Here is a 24,685-nt window from a genome sequence, read left to right on the forward strand (position 1 = left end):
GACAGATTATCCCGAGATCCAGAGTCCCAAGGATCTTAGACCGAGTTAGAGTTCAGCCAAATTGGATATCCGCCCCATCGCGTGCGAGATGGTTGGGACCGCGAGGCGAGCGGAAAAGTGACGACTGGCGAAGGTATCCCTCAAAGCCCGATGGAGCCCTGGATTTTGGGGCAGATTCCTCAGCCCGTCGAGTTCCCCCCTGAACTTTCAGTGTGGTGGGATTCAGAACCGATCCCGTTCCGAGAGCTGGCTCCGAACCGACTAACAGCGCAATCTATCCACTTTAAAAGTCGAAGTCTCGCGGTCCCTTCGTTGTTGCTGGGACACATCGACGTCAAATGATTACTGAGTGATTTGAAATCGATATAATATAATTGACTCGTTGACTATCTCAAAACAAGAGTAAACCAACTAACTAACGGAGCAACCATCCGGAGCCTTTCCCGCCATTGCTCAGCCTCGCGAGAGAAAAAGCCGGGCATCCGACGCGGAGGTGAGAGCATTAACCGACACAAACCAAGCTGATTGACGACGATGGGATCGGACATGAGGCCCAAGGTCCTCTTGCTGGGGAAAATCGACCAGTAGGTTGAACTAGTTGCCCTCATGCCTCCGAAAATGCAGCCGTGATCTAGATCACGAAGTCTCAGATGCCTGCTTGCTCGGCAACATGCTTCTACCCATGGCGATTTAAGTCTCGACTAACTTTAAGATCATCGCAGCGCGCACACCGAGTGGAACGCGCTTTCGGACCTCGCAGATCTGATTGAACCGCGATCCACGAACCGGGAAGACTTTATTGAAGAATGTCGCAGTGGTTGCCTCGATGGCGTCCTCGTTGCGTATCGAACCTTCGGGTCCGTGAGCATCACCGGTCTGATAGATGAGGAATTAGTGAACGCCTTGCCCAAATCCATGAGATTTCTCGCCCACTGTGGTATGTGATAATTGATATTTCCCTCTGAGATTTTCTTTCCCTCCTCCAAAGTGATATCTTTCTCTCTCGACTATCTTTGGCCCCCGAGTCACTTGGCTCCCTTCATTTATCGTACTTTACCATCATATCTGTTCACGTTATTCAGTGAATTCATACAGGTGCCGGATATGATCAGATCGATGTGCATGCATGCAGTGCTCGTTCTCCACCACTGCTTGTCTCCAATGTCCCAACAGCCGTGGATGATTCCACGGCCGACGTAAATATGTTTCTGATAATCGGCACTTTACGAAATTTTAACACGGGAATGCAAGCCCTACGAGAGGGTAAATGGAAAGGAAAACCTCTGCCTGCCTTGGGACACGATCCACAAGGGAAGACGCTCGGCATCCTAGGCATGGGAGGCATCGGAAGGAATTTAAAGAAGAAGGCTGAGGCATTTGGGATGAAAATTATCTACCACAATCGTAGAAAATTGAGCGAGGAGCTTTCCGACGGGGGGGAATACGTCTCTTTCGATGAATTGCTGGCACAAAGCGATGTTCTGAGCTTAAACTTACCTTTGAATGTAGGTGTCGGGGCGACCCTGTTTGGAGACACTGCACGGCAATCGTGCAGTCGTGTTGCTCTCTTGTCAACGATTCGTGTTGAGCTCATGGCTAATTCTACGTATATAGAAAAACACCCAGCATATTATCGGTGCTCCCGAGTTCGCCAAAATGAAAGACGGCATCATCGTGGTCAACACTGCTCGCGGCGCCGTCATGGATGAGGAAGCACTTGTCCAAGCGCTAGACTCCGGCAAAGTTCTCTCAGCCGGTCTTGATGTTTTTGAGGATGAGCCTAATGTGCATCCTGGACTGCTACGAAATCCTAACGTCATGTTGGTGCCGCATATGGGTACCTGGTCCGTCGAGGTGAGTCAAATGCCACCCTCTTCCAACTGGCGCTTTCTGAGCACCTGCTCTGACCCTTATCACCCCTCAGACACAAACCGCGATGGAGGAATGGGCAATGGATAACATCCGGCGAGTGCTTGAGACAGGAAAGCTGAAGTCACCTGTTCCAGAACAAGCTGATATGTAGCTCTGGACTTTCATATTAATGCGAAAAATCGCCTTTTTCCTCCCTTTTTTTTTTTTTTTTTTTTTTTTTTTTTTTTTTTTTTTTTTTTTTTTTTAAAGGTTGGGTGGCTCTCACCCCGACATGCATTCGAAGGGTTATAAATCTGAATAGAGGTTGGACTGTAGAGAAAGAACAGATCATAAGGGGGAGTTAAGAGAGCACTTCCATATATTTATGGGCTAATATATTTATCCTTGAGTTATTTTTATACATGGAACGAGTTGTCTAATAACAGAAAAAGAATTTTTATTGATAGTCTCTAGTATAATTACGCTGTTGCTTTGGTATAGGGTGATTGAGAGAGCCGCTTTTGTGCTACAAATAGGCGATGATTAGGAGTCAGCTACATCCATAAAGACGCCTAAGACATTTCGGTTGAGCGCACCCAATCCAAGGGAAACTTGAAAGGTATTCAAATTCATATGCTTGGGAGAGAACTGAGGTGTTACTAACCCCAAGCTATGGTATATTCTAGAAGGGAGTCTTAAAAACGTGGAAGAAGAGCTTTCACGGCATGGAAATCATAAGGAAGCCAAACCATCCTCGCGCAAAACGCCAATTATCTGCCTTCCCATGTATGTGTAGCCTTCCCTACTTTTTTATGGCTGATTTCAAAGCCCGGGAAAGACGCCGAGTCATCCCTAAAAATTAACCAGAACGCCACCTCGTGAAACGAGTCACCGAATGATACATGGTGTTAAGCCCAGATTCCCATCCAACGCCGTATGAATCGCTGGGCTCGGAAATTACATATTTTCGGGCTTCTCCCACCATCTGAGAAGCTGCGCGCAGAGCCGTCTAATTACTTGGTTGGTTGCCTTTCCATCCCTTTCTTCTTCGATAAATTTAGTAGCTACATATAGCTTCGCCGATACGTCCTTCTCATCAGTCGAGGGAGGCAGATTTTTGACCTTTCGTGGCTGAAACCGGGATATATGACGAATAACCGCAATCGAGTAGACAACATCGCGATTCTCTATCATATCCAGATGCGCGCGGGCGTCCATCAGCGCAAGGTCGCGTAGTACATTGCATTCTGGCATATCGTCAGTGATGACGAGATATTGACCGATGGCATCCCAAAATTTCATTTCACTGCGTTTGAGCTGTTGCGCAAGCCCGGTGGGGACCCAAGTCGAATCGTCCCCAGCATATTCCGGTGCAGAGGTGGGGTTGGTCCTTAGCGTGACTCCGGTGACCAATGCTTCGAAGACCTTCAGACGATTAACGGCCAGGGTGAGTTCAGGGTCTTCCGGGACGATTTTGCCATCCGAATTCGTATTTTGAGCTTGAGCTTCACGGCAAAGAGCCATTGTGTCCCAGATGATTCGAGATTCCCGGCTTTCCATAGCCGGGACACATTCGGGATTTGTAGTCCATTTCTTTTCCATAAAGCTATCCAGGAACGTGGAAACCTGGGCCAGGAGACTTTTATTGGCAAGCAGGAAGTGACGGGCGTTGGCTTCGAACCAGTGCGTTTCTAGAAAGACATCGACACATACTGCGTAGGCCATGAAGAAATTCGCACATTCTTCTATGCGAGTTGGCGGTAGCTCCAGCTTCTCTGGAAGAGGGCCCGGCTGGCCGCTCATCGTCAACAGGTCATCGATCTTTATCTGATGCACTACCAGCGGTATTAGCTAGATCCAAGAGCTGAGAAACGTGGGTTTGACCTACATTCGAGACTGCGGCACTCCGGAATAGCGTTCGCCATGAGTAAGTGTTCGTAGCTTTCTTGGGTGGCCGGGACACTAGGGGATCGTACGGCCGCGGCTGCGGCGGCGGCGGAGTTGACGTTAGAGCTTTGGTTAAACTGCTCTGTCGCTGGAGACGCGACTTGTGGAGATGGGGTAGGGACGGACGGAGAGTGGGACGGAGGCCCGGATACCGGGTGAGAGGCGACAGGAGGTGCTGGTGCGGATTGCGGCACCTGCGGCGGCGCTGAGACTTGGAAGGAAGTCTGGGAGGGCGCTGGTTGGATAGCTGAAGGCCCTGGCTGCGATCTAAAGACGGGATCGTATCCAAGGCATTCGCGTTTGCTTTTCTCGCAATTCCGGCAGATGGGGTGTCTTTCGTCACACTAGATAGCAGTAGCGACGTAAGCTTCCATCGAGTCAATTGACGGGAAATTCTACCCGGACAGAAAAGAAAGAATCAAATGGCTTTCTCAGGCAGGACGACAGCCAGGGACAAAGTGTGTAGCTCAGTGAAAGCTTGCGGGAGTTAAGGTCTGGTTGGTGGAGGGGCATCTGGCGCCCCCGAGTCACCCGCTTTTTAAGCGAGCTTCATTGCGGGGAGGAAGAACATTATTTTTTATATAGTCTGGCAGAACCCGCGAAACGAACAACGATAACGCCAAATCAATCGTCGCACCATGTGGCTACAAATACACAACTGACGGGGATTACTTACCTTAATTCTGCGCTTTCTGCAGGTCAGGCATCCAGTCTTCGTTCGTCGCTTGACGTCCTTTTTCCCCATGCGGTTTCCAGCGAGCATCCCGCCGCCATCGCTGATCATCTCGAATCCTTCGGGACTTTGCGAATTCGCAGGCAGCTCTGAATAGTATCCGGCTATTGGTTGCGACGATATCGCCATGGGGATCGTTCCCATGTGCATCTGCGGGTTCGGCGGCGCCGGCGTAGGTGGAACATGACTGTTGATCGGGTTGGCAGGCGGTAGGCTCGACTGGGTTGATGGAGGCAAGTTATTCGGAGTTGATATTGGCGGAAGCGGTAGTTGTTGCGGTTGATTCGGTGGCTGTGGAGGATTCACCTGTTGCGGAGCGCCCGCCGGAGCTTGAGATGGGATAGGAGGAGGTGGATAAGTATGTGACGGAGGCTGGGACGATGGCGGAGCTGGAGCAGGGATAGAAACTGGAGTTGAGTTAGGCTGGTATGGAGGAATAGGCTGCTGAGTCGGTGTTGATGCGACGGGTGCGTTCGCCATTTCCACATCTCGTGAAGCCTTTGCCGGGTTTGGCGGCGCTGGGACCGCCGGATGGGCCTGCATTGTTTCCGCCATGGCCATATAACGAATTGAATAAACCCAAAATGTTTTCCAAAGCTACCACATTGACCGCCCCGTTGCGGCTCTACCACGGAGATTCAGCCGTTACACCGCAACATCAGCGGTTGACCTTCGACCAGGATGCGGAACGGGGCAAAACCCCAGTAAGAAATACCGACGCCAGTGATACCGTCGTAGAAGAGATATATAACTTCAAAACTACAAGAGTTAGCCAGGATGTCCAACATTATAGCCCAATGCGCAGAGTAAATCAAGCAGAAGATGGAATGCGACACCGGCACCAATTACCCAGCGATCCGTAGCTGCTTTCAAAACACCTGCACAGCTCCGAAACAACCACAGTAGTAATCGCACTAGCTAGCACATTTTTAATCTAATGGGACTTTGGGAGTCCTCTTGGGGGGGTCCGACAGTGCAGACGGAGCTGTTGTCAGCATGTCAAGTTGCAGCAAGGCACTTGAGCTTCCTGCTTTATTCCCAGTATTCCATCACCACGGTGAGGACGCTGCAGCGATCAGAAAACAAACAAAAAGCACTCACAAGATCAGTCCGAAACACCTGCAGTTTAGTATGCTGCTGATAGGGATATCGCGTCGATTTCACCCTTCTCCAGCCTTTCTAAAGAAAGAGTTTGCCTATTCCTGTGTTTTCCCGTACGTGCAACAAAGGCGCTACGATAATGGGAGCAAGAGAGATATTGAAATATCAATGTATATATATTTCTTTTTTTTAAAAAAAATTAGAAAAATCTTTACAGCTGCAGAAGTTTTGCAAGGGATTTGGTTGAGCTGTCAGGGAAATGGTGAGTGGCAATTGATGCCAAGCTTAGTGCTTCAAAGTGAAGGACAGTTTTTGGAGTCGTGAATTCCCGAGATACCTTAACAGCAAAACAGCCCAGGAGGAGATTGAGGAAAGCCATGGATAACTTCAAGATTTTGATTTATAATAGGATACAGTGAATGCCTATCAAAAGGAATGAGGTACTCCATATTTAGCTAGCAATGACTCGGGTCATGACCTAATCTTGAGGTGTTCGGCCAGCACAACAGTTCGATCATTTTGAATCCAGGAACATTCGCTGGGCAGTTCTTGGATTAAATGGGGGGGTTTTTAGACTTTGAGGGTTTTCGGGATTAGGATCCTCCTTCCTTCAGTCCCATTGAGGAATATGTGCACAGACTTCCTGTTACTGGTATCAAACCAGACACATATATATCCTTTCGGGTATTCTGATCAGACGAGAGAGCCGATCGGACCGAAACGACTAAAAGAGGGCACTGTTTGTTGAAATGTTGGGGGATAGGAGCGAAGCTCCGTACATCACCATGGTTTTCCTTCAACGCCCAAAAATGAATAGCCGTCTGTGCTCCGGTCTAGCGACAGCCTTTTAATACCGTCATTGAGCCAATGTTCGGGTTCCGGATACAGAGATCTATCGTCGTAATAAGCTTGTAGGTGTGTTTCGTCAAGAGCGGTATTTATCTCTTGCTCTGCTTGGGCTTTCGCTTCTTGAAAATGATCGGAGATGTGGGGTCTCCCGCGGAGCCAGCTTCGGCTATGGTAGATGCACCTGGGCCATCTTCATTCGGTGCTTCCCGCTTGATATTGTTCTCTTCCTTCTTTTCCACGGCTACGCCACCGTGATGGGGTTCAGTCGCTGGAAAATCTGCGGGTGCCTCCTTTTCCACTCTTTCATCTTCAGACTTAGATTCCAGCTTAGGCTTTTTCCCCTTCAGGTGTGTTGTCTTGCTCAAAAGGGCCTCAAGTTCTTCATCATCTTCCCCTAGACCCGGATGGCTTTTAAAGGTCGAGCCCCAGACCTTCCTTAGGCGTTGTTGATCAGGTACCACACCGCTAGTTTCGTCTTCTTCCCCCTCCTCACCTTCCTCCTGGCCATCCAATTTTCTTTTCCTGACGCCTTTAACCATGGCAGCGGTGTCGCGCCCGGTAGAGTCCGTAACGAGAGTTTCCGAAACAGTCTTCCACTCACCAGCCAACGCCATCTCTGGCCTAAACTCCTCAGGTATTGCAACTCCCATTTCAGCCAGCTGTTCCATCTGCCTCTTCCTTTGTTCTTTGTTAACACTCAGAGATGCGGAAGTCCCACTATCCAAATGCCCCGTGCCGCGCTTCCACGTCGGCTGTTGGCCGGATGCTTTTGTTGTGGGCGCAACCAACCCCTTCAGTCTCTCGATTTCATTTTTCGCCTTCTGGGAGTCTTTCTGGTCCTTATCCTGCGAGCGGTGAACGTCGCGGAGAAACCGTTTTAGACTCCCCTGGTGTTTGCCTGTCGCTTCATGCTGCGTCCGCTCGAAAGGAGTGTCACGGACATAGGTTTTGCAATGTTTGCACCAGTACTTTGGCTAATTTGGACCACGAAACATCAGTGCTGAATCGCGCATCTGGGTAGGTATTGACTTACCGTTGACTTCCAATATTCAGACATTGCGCAAGCGTACTAAGAGTTGCATAAAACTCCTCGTCAAGTTTGTAAGACGTAGCTTAGCAGTCGGAGTTTCCTGCCTCAAGAGGGCTTGGCGCTGTCCAAAGTTTAGTTAGCGTTGCGCGGGCGTTTGGCTCTTGGAAAGTATCTTCTACGTACGAGAGTCCTCTCTATATGGAGCAGGCGCTCAGATGGATAGCCCAGACTACATAACTATGTAGTTGCTACTCCAAAAGCTGGCACTTTTGATCTCTGGTAATGGTACTAATGATAATTGGTAAACTAAATGCTATTAATTCCAGGTTGACCATTCCTCTAAGGTAAACCGTGATCTTGGGGCTTTTCAATTTTCGAGATTTTTTTTGATTGCAGAATCATGAAGAGAGGACAGACAACAATTTTAGGCTTAAAATGCACACCAAGCCCTGTTTGATGTTTCCTTGGAGCGTTTCTGACCAGAAGCGATAGGGACATGGGAACTTATGACTGGGCTTTCTGGGGCCTGTGATTAAGCCCGCTCATTACCAAAAATTTCACTCAATACAGAATTGTGTGATGGTTCTAGTAGCAATTGGCTCTAAAAATTTTCAATTCTGTGCTGCTCAAGGAGAGCGTCGTGGTAGGACAGGCGGGATCACGGATTTACATTCCACTTGGCCAATCCGATTTCAGTATTTCTGTCTTTGTTATCAGGAATTGCTAGAGAATCTACATGCGAAGAGAACTCTCTACAGACATAGCAGCACTACAGCGGGTAAACCATCCCGATGGCATGAAGTCCCAAATGACTTCCTGTCCAGCCATGTCTACATCCAAAGAGATATAATGCATCCGAAAGTGGTCCCATTCTGACCATAGACTTCGCCATCAAAGATGTATGTACCTTCCAGACTCACATGTATTAGTTGCTCAATACCTTTCTACCCTAACTCTAAGCTCACGGGTATCATGGCTTAGCCAGTGCTCGATGGCCCTTGTGGAATCAACAAACTCTTCTTCGCGTCGAACGAATTTCTTCCTCCATTCTCTTTCGGCTGGCTCTCCATCTATCTCGTCACTGCTATCCCACTCATCTTCTTCTGCCGTCCCTTCTTCAACTGGGTCCCATTCTTCAGTCTCCCAGATCAATTTGAAACTCAGAGGGGGGAGGGAGAAATGACGCGCAACGATAGCTTTGATGCGATATATATCAAAGGTCCTCGGGATCTCCCTTTTAAACTCCGTGGTTGTCTGTGCAGCTACAGGCTTATCGTCAATATAACCTCTTGATGCGACTGTGTTTGGATTTGGAATGTAAAATGTAAAGTTGACGAGTCGTGCTGCCAGCGATCGAGGATTTATAGCAGCATCCCCCTCCAATCTTTTGATTTCAGGGGTACCGTATATTAGGCACAACTCGTCATATCGGGGATGTGAGGCAAGAATCCGCTTCTCTGCGCTCTCGGGGAACGCTGACAGTTCCTTCTTAATAAGAGACAAGTAGTAAAGTTCTCCATTGACCCGATCTTGGGGTGATACCTTGCCGTAGTTCAACACCCGTAACTTGGAGAGTCGAGCAAGCGTAAGCATGTAAGCCTCATCAACGGTCATACGTTCCTCAGGCAATCCTGTAATGGCAGTAGAAGCGGGCGGTTTCTCGTAGAGAGGATTATCTGATATGCGGAGGTTCGTAAGACCAGGAAAAACGGTCGGAAGGGCATCAATGAAGGCCCAAGAGTCTATTAGATTTAGCGAGATATCCAAAGTAGTAAGCGTAGGTGAGAAGACTAGAGGAGCATTTTTCTCAGTAGCATCTTGGATTTTGCTTATCTTGTTACGGCGAAGCGAGAGGCGATTTAATTGCGGGAGAGATGCTAGATGCGAAAGACTCCCTAAAGAGCAGAAGATGTTGGATTCTAAGGATAGCTCTCGAATGGTGTCTGTTATCGGCCTCGAAACCAAGGATATTTGATTGGACGATAGGGATAGGGACCGGAGGTCGGGAAATCGGTAAGAAAGGATAGATATCTGCACAATCGATGAGCCAATACCTGACAAATACGCCCTGCTGTATGGTGATCATACCTCTTCCCATGTCATGAGAGTCTCATCAAGGGACAACTCCAAGACTCCTTTCACTAATCTATCTCTAGGGACGGTACCCAGACGATTACCGCTGCAGCGAGTTAGTAACTTAACACCAGCTGCATTAGGCGACAAGGGCGAAATGGAAGCTCTCGCGCATACTTCAATTTCAAACTTCGCAAGTCCATGAACTGTTCACAAATATCCATAACTTCTATCCAGTCTGCCAGAAAATTCCGATTGAGATCAAGTTCCCTAATCATCGGGCAAGTGTCCTTGATCTTTTCCAATTCTCGCTTGCGCAGATCATTGTCCGCATCCACTGCAAGAACGCCTCTCAAGCGCATTCCGTCCAAAATAACGATTTTTAGCTCCCGCAGTGCGGCAAGCTGCTTTCGAATCTTCTCAAAGCCAACTTCTTCCACGACCTTCCCGCTAATCTCAATTGGCCTGCTGCCTCTAGAGGGCGAACCAGACATGTCAGAAGTAATCTCAGAGACATACTTCGTGCGAAGAGCTTCAAGGAATCCTCGAGGCCTATCTGCCAATCTAGCTGGGCGCAGAAAAGAGCCAGCAGTAGGAGAATTACTTCTACCTAGGGAATAGATTAGCCTCGTCTTCTGAAGTCTATATGAAAGTCGGGGTGGACATGGAGCATAAGAAATAGTACATTCGAAGTATTTCACTCCCTTATGCTCTCCTGAGTGTTTTCCTCTTGCGGGGTCGTCCCATTCCACTCCCAGCCACTCCCCATCGGTCCCCTGAACTTTGCCTATGTATCTAATAGTGCATAAAGATCCATCATATGAGCGCCTTGTGCCAACCCTTGCTACGGGCTGTCGTTGAATAGTTTCCCAATCCGACATATAAAATGATATAATATGAAAAATTATATGTTTTCAATTCCACTTCACTCCATGAAATCAATACTTCCTATTTTCAAACTTGTACTCCGTAATGTTGTAGCACTCAACGAATATGGGCTGCGAGAGACTTCCACGGTATGGATGTAGATGATGACTAAGCGCGTCCTTAGACCCAGCATTGCATCGCAGGTCTTCCATGAGCTGCAGCATGCAAGCAAAATCACAGTAGCAGACTGCTCACATCACAACAATCAACATGGATTATCAAGTAAGTACCGCTCTCTGCCGCTTTATACTACAGCAGTAACTAAAACCTACCCTTCCCAGAATCGCGTGGGTTCAAAATTCGGCGGAGGAGGTGTAGCCTCCCACTCCGCCACCAACGCTGACCGTCGCGAACGCCTTCGCAAACTTGCCTTGGAACACATCGATCTCGACAAAGACCCGTACTTCTTCAAAAACCACGTTGGCAGCTTTGAATGCCGTCTTTGTCTAACCGTTCACCAAAATGACGGCTCCTACCTCGCCCACACCCAGGGCCGCAAACATCAGACCAACCTCGCCCGGCGCGCCGCCCGGGAGCAGAAAGAAGGCAAATCTCAAGCCGATGGCTCTTTACTCCCTGCTGGCATGGGTGTACAAGTGAAGCGCAACACAGTCAAGATAGGTCGCCCGGGCTACAAGATCACCAAGATCCGAGACCCGCTCACAAGGCAGCACGGCCTCCTTTTCCAGCTACAGTATCAGGAAATTACGCCTGGCGTTGTGCCGCGCGTGAGATTCATGTCTGCTTTTGAGCAGAAGGTGGATGATCCGCCGGACAAAAACTTTCAGTACCTTCTTGTTGCAGCGGAGCCATATCAGACGTGTGGATTTAAGTTGCAGGCGAGAGAAGTGGATCGGAGAGAGGGCAAGTTTTGGACCTGGTTTGATGAGGACAGTAAGGAGTTTTGGGTGCAGATACTGTTCAAGACGGAGAGAGAAGAGAGATACTCCGGTGTGCCTGGTCTGGCTCCAAGTCTACCGAGGCGATGAGTTGGGAGATTATCAGTGATATGCTTAGATTCTGCTTGGGAGTTTGGGGCTGGATGGTCTGGAGTTAGAATGTCAAAATTGGGCTGGTTCTTCGGATTAGGAGTTCTATGCAATCGAATATGTAACACATATGTCTATACAACTTATAGCTCAATTGGCATTTCTTTTAAGCACCGTCTCCATGTTGATGGGGTATAAAAGCATCTATATTTTGAAGGTTTGTAAATGCTTACGAGAGTCAAGGTGTCGATTGCGATGTGCGTAGCGAGCCGGAACTTGATCAAAGCTTCGCAGTCCTGATCTTCTTTTGGACGATTCCGTTTTTTAAAACTTAGCCCTGACATTCAAAGAACACGCGTATAGTCGCATTACGTATTGGACAGGGCTTCTTAGAGAACGAAAAAGAGGTTGGGGTCATTAAAATATTGTCATATCCGGTAAGAGACTCGATAGTTTGAAGAATTATTTTCCAAAGTGAAGATGTGCCATTCGGGTGTAATGTAGTTCGGACAACACCATCTCTTGGAAGATAACTTAACTAGCTTGGAAGGCATTGAAAGCCTTGTAGGTGTACCCAATGAACGGAAGACTCATCTCAGCTTCCTGTTCTTCCGGCATAGCACGAGCTTGAGCACGTAGCTGAGCACTGTTGTCCTCCTGAGGAATCTCGTCGATGGGGAAGTAAGAAACGTCAATGTTAGAAGTAAGTCTGGGTTCGAACGGAGCGCGAATCTTGCGAAGTTGATCCCAGACGACTCCACGGAAGAATGGATGGTTCTTAATCTGCATAGCGCCGCCATGCTGGCCTCCTTCCTGGCCAATACGGTGTTCGGGGTCACAGAGGAAGCTAGTCAAAAATGTTAACCATGACTTCTGAAATACCGATGCAAACATTAATAAACATACCTTCGAATGAGATGTTCAGAGTCGCGGGAAAGAGTTAACTCTTCGGGGAAGTAAAGGTACTCTCTCCAGTTGACGATCTTTCGATAGGTATCTGTCGCCTCTTCGGCACAGAACGGCGGCCATCCAACAAGACACTCAAACATAATAGCGCCAACGGACCACCAGTCACACAGATATGTGTAGCCCTGTCCATTGAAAATCTCAGGGGCAATGTAGTCAGGTGTTCCCACCGTTGAGTAAGCCATGGCACGACGAGACTTTCTCCAGGTATTAATTTGGCCACGATTGGAGACCGTCAGATTTATAGCGTCGTTGAAGAATCCCGAATTGCGATTCTTATCCTTCGACGTAGAAGTGTTTTTCAGAAGTTGTTGATAATATGAGTTATCGTGCTGTTTCTTTCCGCCAGTGGATAAACCAAAATCTGTAAGTTTGATGTGGCCACCGCGGTCAAGGAGGATGTTATCTGGCTTGATATCTCTGAAACCACGCTATTAATTCTATCCTGAACCGACCGGGATAAAACAAGAACTCTTACCGGTGAAGGAAGCCAAGTTTATGAACGGCTTCGATAGCCATCACCAACTCTGCCATGTAGAATCGAGTAATATCTTCGGAGAAGATTTCATATTTAATCAACATCGTCATCAAGTCACCACCAGGCAAGAATTCCATGAGTAGGTAAAGATAGGCTTTGTCTTGGAACGATGCATGCAGCTTCACAAGCCAAGGATTGTCCTTGGAGTCAGCAAGGATGTCACGTTCAGCGCGGACGTGTGCAAGTTGGTCTTTCTTAAACATTTCGGATTTGATCAGAGATTTCAAAGCGTAAATCTTCCCATCTGTCTTGCGCTGAACAAGTTTCACCTCGCCGAAAGCACCCTTGCCGATAATTTTGAGGGTCTGGAAGTTAGAAACAGTCTCCCTGGTGCGAATGAATCGCAAAAAGTTGGATTCTTTCTTAGCCACAGTGTCTGCCTCATGTCGTTTTCGGGCATCCGAAAGCGTATTATTCTGCAAGGTCTTGTCGAGGTTGACAGCACTGTTATAAAGCCACTGTGAGCATCTATCATATCTATCAATCAAAAAGGATCTTGACTTACCGGAGATTTCGATCACGTGCGCGCTCGATGTTCTCACGGAAGAAGACATTGACCAACTCTTTGGCCGCTTTTCCTCTCTTATGGACGTTCTCAGAGTATTTTTCCGGGCATCTAACCAGCTCTTCTTCCTCACCAGCCGGCTTGGGGCTGCGATTAGACATCGGTGGTGCCAAATGTCCGGCTCCTTGGTTGCCAGCAGGCGAGCCTGCAGTGCGAGGACGCTGGGAGGGCGCGGGGCCACGACCAGCACCCCCTCCACGGGGGGAACCGCCGAGATCTTGGTTCGAAAACTGCTGGATGAGTCCATTTGTTCCATCATTCTGCTGATATCCACCAATGCGGGTCTGATATCCGGGCTGAGGCGAGGCGACATTCGCGTGCATGTACTGCTGCGGATGAGGGGCCTGCTGGGCATACGGGTTGTTCACAAAATATCCTTGATTGTACGCACTCTGCGCATTCTGGCCATCGACATAGTCGTGACCGCCTTGGTTTGGATACATTGGTTGTGGGAAAGTCGATGGGGTGGTTGGGTAGGCCCGAGGGTCGGAGGCGGTGTACGGACGGTCATTGAAGCCGAAGTTGAGATTAAGGCGATTATTGGGATTATTCGGGTCCATGGCCACGGAAGTGATTGTTAGGGGAATTCTGGCTCTGAGGGTTGAATAGTGTGGGCGATTTGGTTTCAAGGGGAGACTGGACCGAGACGCGAGGGGGTGAAGATGGGGGCTCAGGAGGGGACTGGATTGTCCTGACAACACACAAATGCCGGGGAACAAAGCCTAGTCCATGTGCTGAGAAGGAGGGCAGGGTCCCCCAGAGGCAGTCTGACGCGAGTGAGAGATCGGATCAAAGCGATAGAAGAGGACATAAAGCAACCACAGGGAGTGAATAAGATCAGCAGGGGACAGGTGAGGGTTAGGAGGGAGCTTGATGCAACAGCACGACTCCTGCTAGATTGCCCCGAATCGCCACGCCAGGCTGCTTCAGGCTAGCGGATTTCCCATGTTTTCGCGGATAAAAGTTTGGCGGCAGCAGCCGTAACCTTGTTCAGCACCACGTGAAGCCCGGCTGCCAAGAGCTGCTAGCGGCATGCTTTCTTCCGCTCTGTCGTGGCATCTCTGGCCTGGGAGGCTGTTTGGGGGGAGTGCTCTGGAACGGGCTGATGCAAAGTTTCAATAGGATCCAAAAACAAGGGGGGAAGACAACATGATTGTTTCAACACTGGTTTGGTCAATTTCGTTACTCTTTCCGGACCAAAGTGAGAGTCCAAAAGAGATCTCCTCAAATGCGCAGCTCAATGAGCTATTCATACCCTATCTTGGTATGTTCATCGCAGGAGAAGAGAACGTCATATTCTGTACTCCGTAGTACTCCATACACATGTAGCTATCAAGGGGGTTTGTTACAAATGGTATTAACACCATGCCCTTGTAAGGGAGCTGGCTCCGGGCTGCTGAACTATCGAACAGATCTAGCCGGCAGGCCTTCTATACAGATTTGTTCAATGTCCTCCCACATAGCCAAGAACCTATGCTAGTAGACAAGCACTCACCCAGCATAGATTGGCCGAGTTTCTTGGAATTACTCGTGCCGTACCGGGTTGGCACAGGATTGACTGGCGCGTAAGTTGTTGCATCAAGCTCTACGCTCCAGACACACCAAAGAGCACCTCGACCCAGAACTGGTCAACCCAGAACTCATATAGCACAACAGTTATGGGTCATGAGGCCTATCTACAAAGTGATCCTCAACAATCCGCTTGAGGTTCCATTACTCTTGTGTTCACACTCACTGGTACGACAATTCAGCGTCGGGTGTCGGATGGACCAGAGGCAGGGAGACTTCATCGGTATGAAAGAGAAATGTGATTCCGCATTGTACCAAACAACAGCTAATTCAATGTGCATATTCTCTTGCTTGGTTGTTCTATAGATTCAAAACATGATTTAGATGCGCTCAATCGATTCACCTCGGGCCGATGGCTTTGGAACGAGCGCCAGCAACTTGCCGCCCGCTACGTGAAATTCAACATAACCAAGCTATTGAAACTTGCTGCTGCTTCCATTGGATCAGAATCATGTGCTGAAGTTGTCAAACTTTCTGAAGGTCAGTATAACAAGGTGTTTCAGTTAACGATGCATGACGGCCGCGAGGTAATCGCGAAGCTGCCGAACCCTAATGCAGGGCGGTTGCACTTCACCACCGCAAGCGAAGTTGCGACTATGGATTTTGTACTGTTGCCTCTTTCTCTTTCCCTCCACTCGCCATATGGACTGACTCTTTAGCTGCGGAATACTCTTCATCTACCGGTTCCCAAGGTCCACGCGTGGAGCTCCCGGGCGTCTGACAATGCAGTTGGAGCAGAGTACATTATCATGGAAAAGCAGGCTGGCACGATGCTAAGTGATATGTGGGAAACCATGAGAGGAAAACAGAAAGCCCAGATTGTCAAACAAATTGTGGATATTGAAAAGACCATTGCATCGACGAAGTTCACAAAACTCGGGGCACTATATTACAAGCGTGATCTACCTTCATCGGATCATGATACGGTGTTGTATGTCGACAGGGCCGGAAATGAGGTACACACTGAAGAGTTTGGAATCGGTCCTACTAACCACCGTTCTTTTTTTGATTTTGGGAGGGGAGAACTAGATATCGATCGTGGGCCATGTAAGATCTGCGTCTTAGCATCTTTCTTTTTGTCCTAATTTAAATACTAAATACTGGGGCTTAGGGTCCACAACTACGGCGTACCTAGAGGCAGTTGCCCATAGAGAGATATCCTGCGTGGATATGGGCTTGAGATATCCGCTAATGCCAGAAGGGCTTTTTTATGGGCCCGGACAATACCAACCAAGCGCATCGAAAAAACTGTCGGCATTACGCAACTACTTAAAGGTGGCTCCCTATGTCCTACCTGATAATAGAGCAATCCATGTCCCCGTTCTTTGGCACGGTGATTTGCACTTACAGAATATTTTCATTGATCCAGCAGAGCCAACCCGAATTGTGGGTATAATTGACTGGCAATCCGTCAGCATCTGCCCTCTATTCATGCAGGTCACAATGCCGGGGTTTTTAGATTACAATGGTCCGATTCCTAAGGAACTTGGGCGAGTTAGCTTGCCTCCCAACTTTGGCTTCATGACTCCTGACGAACAGCGGAAGGCAAAGGAGTTGCGTCAAGCCCAGACGTTGCACAATCTCTATTTGGCTCTGTCTCGCCAGATTAATCCGACAGCGTTCCAAGCCATAAAGGGTCAGGACAGTCTCCGTCACCAAGTTAGTGTTGTACCAGGTTTGACAATAACAGACTCCGAGCCATGCCTCACTGGCTTATTAAGGGAGGTCGAGAAAGGGTGGTCAACAATTGTTGGGAATGGCCCAGACGGTCTACCCTCGAAACATTGCCCATTGCGATTTTCCGCTGCTGAGGTGGAGCAGCAGGAGCATGACGAGAAGCTATGGGCTCAAGGGGTTGACCTTATGAACCACTTCATTAATGAGACGGGGTGTTTTAAACACTGGGATGGAAGGGTAAGCAACGAGGATTACGAAGTTTCGAAGAGACAACTGGCTGAGGGGATCGAGAGCTTCCTGAGCCGCGAGGCTAGGAGCCAGGAGGAGCGGAAGGCATGGCTCAAGGCCTTGCCGTTTGTGGATTGAGAACACGCTGATATGATGAAGTATAAGTTCTTGGAAGCAACATGACAAGTTAACGTTGTACAATTGAAATTATCCAAGGATAAGGATAGTGCCATGTATGTTTAAACTTCACTTCATTCTCGTGTTGCAGCTCATTTTGCACATTCAAACACACAAACATGAAGATAATTCTGTGCCAGAAGAAGTCCAGAGAAGAGCCTGTTGCATGGAAATCAAAAAAGAGGATGTCACAATAATCAGTTGCTTGTTGCAAAGGCTGATTTCTTTATGGTGTATCCATCCATGACCAAAATTGAACCTGTGACGAACTAGATTATTAGTGTTCATTCTCTTCCATCCGCAAGACAGCATCTCCGACATCTGGCGGATAGGAGTGTGTATGTTGGTTGTGAGTGAGAATAGATGCTACCCTCAACGCCCTTCTGGGTCATGTGCTAAAGCGGCATTTTGGGAAAATCCAGATTTCTTTGACTATTTACAGAGGACTCTGTGTACTCTGGGTAAGATACAAAGTTAGATGGACTGGAGGTCAGCCCGAGCTTGGAGGCTACGGAATAACTTTATCCCGATAACAAACCTTCGGAGCTCCAAAACTACTTTTTTTTTCGAGGGCGAACGGACAGCAGCTCGGGGTCAGCGAATTCTGCGCAAAATTCAATATACCTTCTGTCCTACTTGATAATCTGAGTCTGCTCAATTGCTATCATGGCCGACTCGAGCACTCCTTCAACCCCGCCTCCGCAAAATGGTGCCCCGAAGGCGGCCCCGAAGCCGCAGAATCCCGCTCTTAGGATGCTTGGTAGGTAGAGCTCGGGCCGGTTGATGTTTGGGTTCTAATCCGCTTTAAAAGGTCTCCCGAATTTACGACTAAAACTTCCTTCGCGGAATTGGATGATATTTCTCACAGTCACCGGGTCTTTTTTTGGGGCTTTGATATACGACCGCCGGGAGAAGAAACGAGTCCAAGAGAAATGGTCCAACTTGGTCGCCCATATAGCCAAAGAGCCTATCCCCACGAATGAGACACGGCGGAAACTTACGATATTTCTCGCAGCACCTCCTGGTGACGGCTTAATGAGCGCCAGGGATCATTTTAGGGAATACGTTAAGCCAATTTTAGTCTCCGGAGCGATGGACTACGAAGTGATAGAAGGTAGAAGAGAAGGTGATATCAGAGCGGCTCTCGCTAAAAAGATTCGAAAGTTTCGACAGACGGCTGGTGAAGGCCCCCCTTTGGAAGAAGATGACCATGAAACCTCAATGAGACGGGTACGGGAGCTGTTCGGAACACATGATGAACCTGGTGTCAAGGGCGACGTTGTTATCGGTCGGCATACGTGGAAAGAATACGTTCGTGGACTCCATGAAGGGTGGCTCGGACCTGTTAATCCTATTGTCGCGGAGCCCGAATTCGTCCCACCAACGACCGAGAAAGTGGCCGAAACTGAACCTAACCCTCAAATCACCGATGATGGCTCGAATACGGCTGAAGTGGACAAGAAGGACGAAAAGGGAAAAGAGGAAAAGAAGCCCGAGGCCAAGAAACCAAAGGGCCCGACGCTTACATACCTCCTACCATCGCTCTACTCTTCGCAAGAACTTCCACCTTCCCTGCCCGACGAATTCCAACCTTCATTGCCACTTGCCTTCCCGCATATCCTAGGATTCCTCAATACCCCTATTCGCATTAAACGATTCCTCACCCGTCGCTACCTGGCAGACAGTGTCGGCAGAGACGTTGCTGCAATTGTCCTCGCATCTTCATACAGACCGTACTCAGACAACTATCAATCCACAAGCTTAGAATCTACTGACTCCGACTCACCGACATCATCTTCATCACTCAGCTACGAACAACAACATGTACTCGAGCAAGAAGAGAAAGAGTGGCACAAATCAGTGCATAAGACCCCCGAGAACCCAGATCTTAAAGAGCGAGAATGGCTTGATGATGTAGTAATAGATCCGCGGATTGGCGCACGAATGAGGCGTTTTACTCTTTCACCGGAGGAGGAGGAGAGAGCACAGCGCATAGCAGAGGGTAAAGAGTGGGTTCTCGGGGAGGAGAAACCTATTCCAATACCGACATGGACAAAACTATGGAATAAATACGGATGGGGCGAGGATGATACTCGAGGAAAGCCATACTGAAATTCGGGGGTTGTTGGGACAACAGTGAATCCATGGTTGAGCCACGGTTCTAACCAGAGAAAATGTTTTCCTGATAGAACCATATTTCTACTGTTGCCATATGGTTTTGGTATCTGACAAGCCATTGTATAGTTTCAAATCCACATAGAAAATTGGGAAACGTATGTAAATTAAGAAAACATATGTAAAAGAGTGTGTTTAAAGCTCAATAGTTCTAGTTATATATTCAATTTAGTGGAACTATACTGGCATCTGTTAATTATACGAAATATATATGCGGATCAATCAACTATATAGAAATATACCCCATACATATTTTGATGACATTGTATCTCATCGTACAACCTGGCTAGACTATGTTGCCAATAGTAGCATTTAATCATCCTCCTCATGATCCTGAAACGGCCAACCGTGTTCCACATAAGCGAGGTCCTCTTCATCCTCAGCCTCATCAATCCATTTTCTCTTCAGCTGCCTATTAGTCTCCACATCCTTCTCAAACAATTCATTTCTAACCCATCCATCCTGCCCCATATCATCCAGCAGCGACTGCCAGTGTTCCACAAGTATATTGATCTTGAACCATTTTTCTTCAAGTTCATAGAATTCCTCTTCGTCTTTTGCGTTGAACTGGATGGGGCAGGGATGTTTCTGATGTCGAGTGGACATCAACACAGCCCAGTGATTGATCAGTCTGATAAGAGCACCCTTGGGTGTGACGATGTTTCTGGTCCAAGGACGCCCCGCCCTATCAACAAGGTGTTGAATGGGCATCATTCCTGGATATCGCATGGTGTTAAGGTGGGGTTTGTTGTCCTTTCCATTGAAGATCATGTACAGATAGAACAGCATTCGTCTTCGATGAAGTTCATCAGCTTGGGATTTTGCTTCAGGGTCGAGGGACTCGTAGTCTTCTGGAAGCGAGGGCTTGGAGTAATCCTTCGGCGGCTCTGGGTCCGGGTTTTTGAATCGTGCTTCCAAAGGCTGACCGGCAGCCTTCTCCATAATAATATATTCGGTTCCGACATCGTTATTTGCTTCAGAGGACCAGCCGTAAACTTTGGGCACGGGTATCCCTTTCGAGCGCAGTTAGTCTAGTGTTGCAATTTCACTCTCCGTTGCAAGTTTTCTGGGCTCTGCAATAGAGTACAGGATCTTGACAATGACCTCAAGTCCATCATTCATGGTCAACAAGTAAGACTCTGTTGAAGCCACCTTCTGCAAGTTTCCACATATGCGCAACACTTTCCTGGTTAACACTCTAAGCCGCAACTTTCTGAAGTGCTTCAACATTGAACTCAACATATTGCTTGGCCATTCAACATTTCTCATTGTAAAGATAGTGACCTGAGGTATAGGCAAACATATCTCGATCCAGGAAAGGAGGACTCTGACTCTTCTCGCTCATCATGGATTGCTGTTTCACAAAGGAAGAGCTAAGGGAGGCCACCAGTCCAGGAAACTGTGTTATGCAGCACAAAGCTGGATTTGTTCTCGCGAGCTGAGTGAGGGAAAAGAGCGGTAGGTGAGATCAGGGGCGAAGAGAATGAAGCATCGCTGGTTTAATTCTCACCAGCATTTTGAGCCCTGGTTGTAAATCAGGGGCATCATAAAATATCAGACTCCCAAACGCCAAAACCAACAACGCAGAAAGTTGATGTCTTCATTGCTGCATACCAGAAAAAGTACTAAAATCAGAAGTACACCACAAAGATCTTCCAAGTGGAAGAGAAGGTGTGACTTGATCTTCACAATATCAAGACCATCCAGCCTAACGAGAAATTGGATTTGTTGAGGCATGTATCTTGTAGAATTGTGGAGAGAGTAGGCTTATAAGTTTATAGACTGAAGCTGTCTCCAGGTCTGCGAACTCATATCTTTTATGTATTCCTGCCCTGCAAGCATAAGATCCACAAGAAATAGATAGCTTATCTTATTATGAAGTCTGTAAGATAAATAAGAATGAAAAGAAGGATCAGATTCACAAGATAATAGACTTAAGAAAGTAGAATCACAAATATTAGAAGAACTATAATAATAAGAATAAGATATAGATTTCCACAAGCAATATTCGTTTATTAAGAAAGCTACTTCAAGAATTCTATACCAGAAATCCAGACAAGCCTGATTTGTAAAAGAAGTGAACGAAGTAGTAAAGCAAGAATATATGAAATAAAGAAAGAAAAAGATGTAGTCAAATTAATTTACGAAAAAAAACTAAACTAAAGATTATACAAAAGAGTCTCTGACTTCTTCTGTAAAGATCTTGTAACAATCACATATAATCTTACTGCTGGAGAGAGCAAATAAGATGCCTACGGCATAGATAGTTACTAAGAGTATTGATTGTAAGCTTAAATAATTAATTAACTAAAAACTTGCTCTTCAGCACAAAGAGCTATAATCTGATAGAGGACTTGTATGCTCGTCATTTGCTAAGCTACCCAAAAGGGGGATTTCGTCTGATCTGCGTGGATCACGTGAGCGAGATACTAGTTGGATTACCTAACTAACTATCTTCGCTTAGTCATCAAAAAATTTGTTAGTCAGCATCCAGGCGTGACGGGCAGGCAGAATGTCTCGAGCTTGCTTGAAGCTGATTGAAATCTCTTCCTGAATGGCAGCTCTTCTTGCTGCAGAGCACATAAGGGAGGGCCAATCGAAAGCTGGGGCGATCTCGCCCGTTTCCGATCACAGTGCCAATTCCTGGGTTCTCATCCGTCTTGCATCTTCGCATAACTCTCTGTTGAAATCTCCAGATGGGTACATGTCGCATGCAGACGGTCTTCCCGCAAGGCAGTGCGAGCTGTCAGGTTCTCAAGTTTTAGTCGAAAAAGGAAGATGGCGCCTGCTCCGGCGAGTGCGGAAGCATCATATAAAAAGAAAGATGGAATCTTGTCCCTGTCTCGTGACGGAGAGTCCGTCTCGTGGACACCAAAGGCAAGCGGCGGTCCAGTGGCCGGGTTTACGCTTCAGGTTGCGAATCTCAGCCGTACGTCTGCTCTTTGCCAATTTGACAATCACTCTTCCGATCCTTCGTGGGAGTTCTCTCGGCTTTGAGCTTTTCCAGGTGAGAAAGTCGTGTAGCTTAGGATGTGATTGCTAACTCGTGTCGTTCGTCTGGCTCTATTTAGATCTCCAGCAAACCCCGGTCACTAGCGCGAAAGTAATGCTCAAGATTTTTGTAAAGCAACCAGGAACGCCCGGCGCTGGAAACGCTACCCCCGGGGCGCCAGAACAGTATGTTTTTACCTTCACGTCTGCAACGAATGCCCGTGGCGAGGCGGATACAATTAAAAATGTCCTCAATACGGGCATTCAAGCGGCGAAAAGTTCACACGCCCCTGTACCGGCGGGACAGTCGGCGGCCATGGCGATAGCCAAGGCGGTAATTTCTACTACGAGCGAGAAGCCGATTTGGTACGATGACAATAAACTGAAGACGGATGACCAGTTGCAGCTGTCACTGTTGAGTTCAGACCCGAATCTACGACGGGTCTTCGCAGAATCTCTACGCACAAAGCCAGAATCTGTCACGAGTGGACAGCTCAGGGAACAGTTCTGGTCTTCTCGGATACATCTACTTCGCGCCCATGCCATTGAAAAGGCCCAGGCTCGCGGCTCATATAATGTACTTGCTTCACTCAAGCCACGGGTGGAGAATAGCGTGACCAAGTTAAACATTAGTAAAGAACAAATACAACTGATGTTCAACCAACACCCGTTGGTTAAGCGGGCCTATGATGAGAATGTTCCTAGGTTGACAGAGGAAGAGTTCTGGTCTCGATTCTTTCAAAGCAGGCTCTTTAAAAAGTTGAGAGGCGAGCGAATCACGGAATCAGATGCTACAGACTCGTTACTAGATAAATACCTTAGGGTCGACGAGCATGGGGAGCGACATCCGGTGGCAAACGTACCGCATATTATCGATCTCGAAGCGAATGAAGACAACGCTAAGCGCTATGGTAATCGCCCCAATTTCGACATGAGACCATCGCCCCTGGAAAAGGTTCCTATCATCCGAACACTGAATGCTCTGAGTGAGAAGATCATGGCCAATGTCGCGCCAATTGACCATGATCCATCAGCTCCGATTGGAATGGATGAAGAGACTTTTAATCAACTGCAACTGCGGGATCTTCGCGGAGACGAAGAGCAGAATTGGACCATTTTGAATATCAAGGATCAGAGTAGATTCTTTGCGGCAACGAAGGACGCGGAAAGCGAGGAGGCCCGCATCTTTGCCAACCAAGATCCAGCCGCGATTTTAAAGTCTCTGCAAGTTGACGTAACCAAAACATACCCCGATAGAGGAACTGGCGTAGCACTGGGTCAACTTGTTGAGCCCGAAGAAGACGATAGTGACGAGGACGAATCACACCCTAAAAAGGAGCCTGTCGGCTCGAAAGCTAGTCTAGCCAGAGCATCAGCCCAGATCTTCGAGGCCATTCGAGAGAGGAGAACACAAGCTGATTCCGCATCAGATTCCAGGACCTGTGGCTTATCGCAAACAGTTTTTGACAGCCTCACGCTAACCCATGCCACGACTACAGAGTTTCTGCATCAATTCTGGCAAGCCTTTCTCTCTGGAAATCCAGATCGCGTTTCCGAGATCACCTCCTTGGTTGAATCTCTTAATCGGGCGATGGATCGGATCAAAGCTGTGGCTAACGAGGCTGAGGCTGAGAGGCAGGCCGAGGTTGAGAAACTCAAGCAGCACGCCAGAGAAGTGATGGCTGCGACTGGCAGAAATATTCGACCGAACCTGAAAGGGGTGGAAGGAGGTCGGAAGGTGGTAAACCAATTGATGGCGCCCACCATGAATGCATTGGGAAAGGCTATTGCAGAGTATAAACACGCTCTTGCACAGCAGACCAAGGATGCAGCTCTTGTATAACGTTTGATACCATGCCATCTCACTTTGCGCATTTACAGGACAGGTGGGATAGTGAAAACCACGGTGTACATGTGATTGGGGGGGTTACGGCGCGGGGATATATTTCCAAATTCATGGATATACCTATGCATTGATAGAGTTGCAAATCAATTAACTAGTCAGAGATGACACAATTTCGTCGGTTTGTTCTCCGTAGCATTAGGATAATTATGTGGTGACAAAGTTGAGTTGGATTTGGTTGGCGTCACTGTTGACATGTGGTTTCTTGAGCTTCGCACGCCACACAAACGAGTCAACGACGACACCATCTCCACGGCATCTTTGAAGACAGCTTCACTCGAGGACGGGGGTGTTGGAATAATGCCGAATTTACGGCACAATCTTTGCTAATCGCAGAATAGTGCTCATCATATTTAACACATCAACCCAACCATCTCGATCGTTGTCCTCCACGCT

At 47.9% G+C, this 24,685-nt stretch overlaps 10 protein-coding genes across 10 annotated transcripts; 5 read left to right on the forward strand and 5 right to left on the reverse strand.

Moving 5' to 3' along the window:
• Nucleotides 1-217: 217 nt before the first annotated feature.
• CIMG_01609 (glyoxylate reductase) lies at nucleotides 218-2,226 on the forward strand. Its single transcript, XM_001247837.2, has 5 exons — nucleotides 218-584; nucleotides 723-937; nucleotides 1,096-1,505; nucleotides 1,615-1,854; nucleotides 1,925-2,226. The coding sequence occupies exons 1-5, from the start codon at nucleotides 535-537 to the stop codon at nucleotides 2,021-2,023; spliced, it is 1,014 nt and encodes a 337-aa protein (XP_001247838.1). The 5' UTR covers nucleotides 218-534; the 3' UTR covers nucleotides 2,024-2,226.
• A 237-nt stretch (nucleotides 2,227-2,463) lies between these two features.
• On the reverse strand, nucleotides 2,464-5,835 carry CIMG_01608 (uncharacterized protein). The gene is made up of 5 exons (XM_001247836.2): nucleotides 5,633-5,835; nucleotides 5,381-5,487; nucleotides 4,475-5,290; nucleotides 3,740-4,142; nucleotides 2,464-3,686 (listed from the first exon to the last, which is right to left on the reverse strand). Exons 3-5 carry the CDS (start codon nucleotides 5,090-5,092, stop codon nucleotides 2,809-2,811), a joined length of 1,899 nt encoding a protein of 632 aa, XP_001247837.2. The 5' UTR covers nucleotides 5,093-5,290; nucleotides 5,381-5,487; nucleotides 5,633-5,835; the 3' UTR covers nucleotides 2,464-2,808.
• A 171-nt stretch (nucleotides 5,836-6,006) lies between these two features.
• Nucleotides 6,007-7,538, reverse strand: CIMG_01607 (U1 zinc finger domain-containing protein; the record flags this gene model as incomplete). Its single annotated transcript, XM_001247835.2, has 2 exons — nucleotides 6,007-7,455; nucleotides 7,515-7,538. 2 exons carry the CDS (start codon nucleotides 7,536-7,538, stop codon nucleotides 6,571-6,573), a joined length of 909 nt encoding a protein of 302 aa, XP_001247836.1. The 3' UTR covers nucleotides 6,007-6,570.
• An 859-nt stretch (nucleotides 7,539-8,397) lies between these two features.
• On the reverse strand, nucleotides 8,398-10,465 carry CIMG_01606 (tubulin-specific chaperone; the record flags this gene model as incomplete). Its single annotated transcript, XM_001247834.2, has 4 exons — nucleotides 8,398-9,542; nucleotides 9,600-9,690; nucleotides 9,762-10,194; nucleotides 10,270-10,465. 4 exons carry the CDS (start codon nucleotides 10,463-10,465, stop codon nucleotides 8,445-8,447), a joined length of 1,818 nt encoding a protein of 605 aa, XP_001247835.2. The 3' UTR covers nucleotides 8,398-8,444.
• Nucleotides 10,466-10,690: 225 nt separating this feature from the next.
• CIMG_01605 (splicing factor 3a subunit 2) lies at nucleotides 10,691-12,264 on the forward strand. The gene is made up of 2 exons (XM_001247833.2): nucleotides 10,691-10,733; nucleotides 10,793-12,264. Exons 1-2 carry the CDS (start codon nucleotides 10,722-10,724, stop codon nucleotides 11,498-11,500), a joined length of 720 nt encoding a protein of 239 aa, XP_001247834.1. The 5' UTR covers nucleotides 10,691-10,721; the 3' UTR covers nucleotides 11,501-12,264.
• On the reverse strand, nucleotides 10,791-14,222 carry CIMG_01604 (AGC/NDR/NDR protein kinase). Its single transcript, XM_001247832.2, has 4 exons — nucleotides 13,510-14,222; nucleotides 12,945-13,448; nucleotides 12,407-12,886; nucleotides 10,791-12,347 (listed from the first exon to the last, which is right to left on the reverse strand). The coding sequence occupies exons 1-4, from the start codon at nucleotides 14,127-14,129 to the stop codon at nucleotides 12,035-12,037; spliced, it is 1,917 nt and encodes a 638-aa protein (XP_001247833.1). The 5' UTR covers nucleotides 14,130-14,222; the 3' UTR covers nucleotides 10,791-12,034.
• Nucleotides 14,223-15,333: 1,111 nt separating this feature from the next.
• CIMG_01603 (phosphotransferase enzyme family protein) lies at nucleotides 15,334-17,181 on the forward strand (the record flags this gene model as incomplete). The annotated part of the gene is made up of 4 exons (XM_001247831.2): nucleotides 15,334-15,361; nucleotides 15,445-15,743; nucleotides 15,798-16,185; nucleotides 16,250-17,181. The coding sequence occupies 4 exons, from the start codon at nucleotides 15,334-15,336 to the stop codon at nucleotides 17,179-17,181; spliced, it is 1,647 nt and encodes a 548-aa protein (XP_001247832.2).
• Nucleotides 17,182-17,865: 684 nt separating this feature from the next.
• On the forward strand, nucleotides 17,866-19,624 carry CIMG_01602 (mitochondrial import inner membrane translocase subunit tim54). The gene is made up of 2 exons (XM_001247830.2): nucleotides 17,866-17,980; nucleotides 18,032-19,624. The coding sequence occupies exons 1-2, from the start codon at nucleotides 17,887-17,889 to the stop codon at nucleotides 19,330-19,332; spliced, it is 1,395 nt and encodes a 464-aa protein (XP_001247831.1). The 5' UTR covers nucleotides 17,866-17,886; the 3' UTR covers nucleotides 19,333-19,624.
• Nucleotides 19,625-19,707: 83 nt separating this feature from the next.
• CIMG_01601 (uncharacterized protein) lies at nucleotides 19,708-20,664 on the reverse strand (the record flags this gene model as incomplete). Its single annotated transcript, XM_001247829.2, has 2 exons — nucleotides 19,708-20,408; nucleotides 20,445-20,664. The coding sequence occupies 2 exons, from the start codon at nucleotides 20,662-20,664 to the stop codon at nucleotides 19,708-19,710; spliced, it is 921 nt and encodes a 306-aa protein (XP_001247830.2).
• A 1,509-nt stretch (nucleotides 20,665-22,173) lies between these two features.
• Nucleotides 22,174-24,399, forward strand: CIMG_01600 (transcription initiation factor TFIIH subunit 1; the record flags this gene model as incomplete). Its single annotated transcript, XM_001247828.2, has 2 exons — nucleotides 22,174-22,324; nucleotides 22,467-24,399. The coding sequence occupies 2 exons, from the start codon at nucleotides 22,174-22,176 to the stop codon at nucleotides 24,227-24,229; spliced, it is 1,914 nt and encodes a 637-aa protein (XP_001247829.1). The 3' UTR covers nucleotides 24,230-24,399.
• Nucleotides 24,400-24,685: the final 286 nt, after the last annotated feature.

Source organism: Coccidioides immitis (genome assembly GCF_000149335.2).
Source record: "Coccidioides immitis RS genomic scaffold supercont3.1, whole genome shotgun sequence".
In the NCBI taxonomy this organism is placed as follows: Eukaryota; Fungi; Ascomycota; class Eurotiomycetes; order Onygenales; family Onygenaceae; genus Coccidioides; species Coccidioides immitis.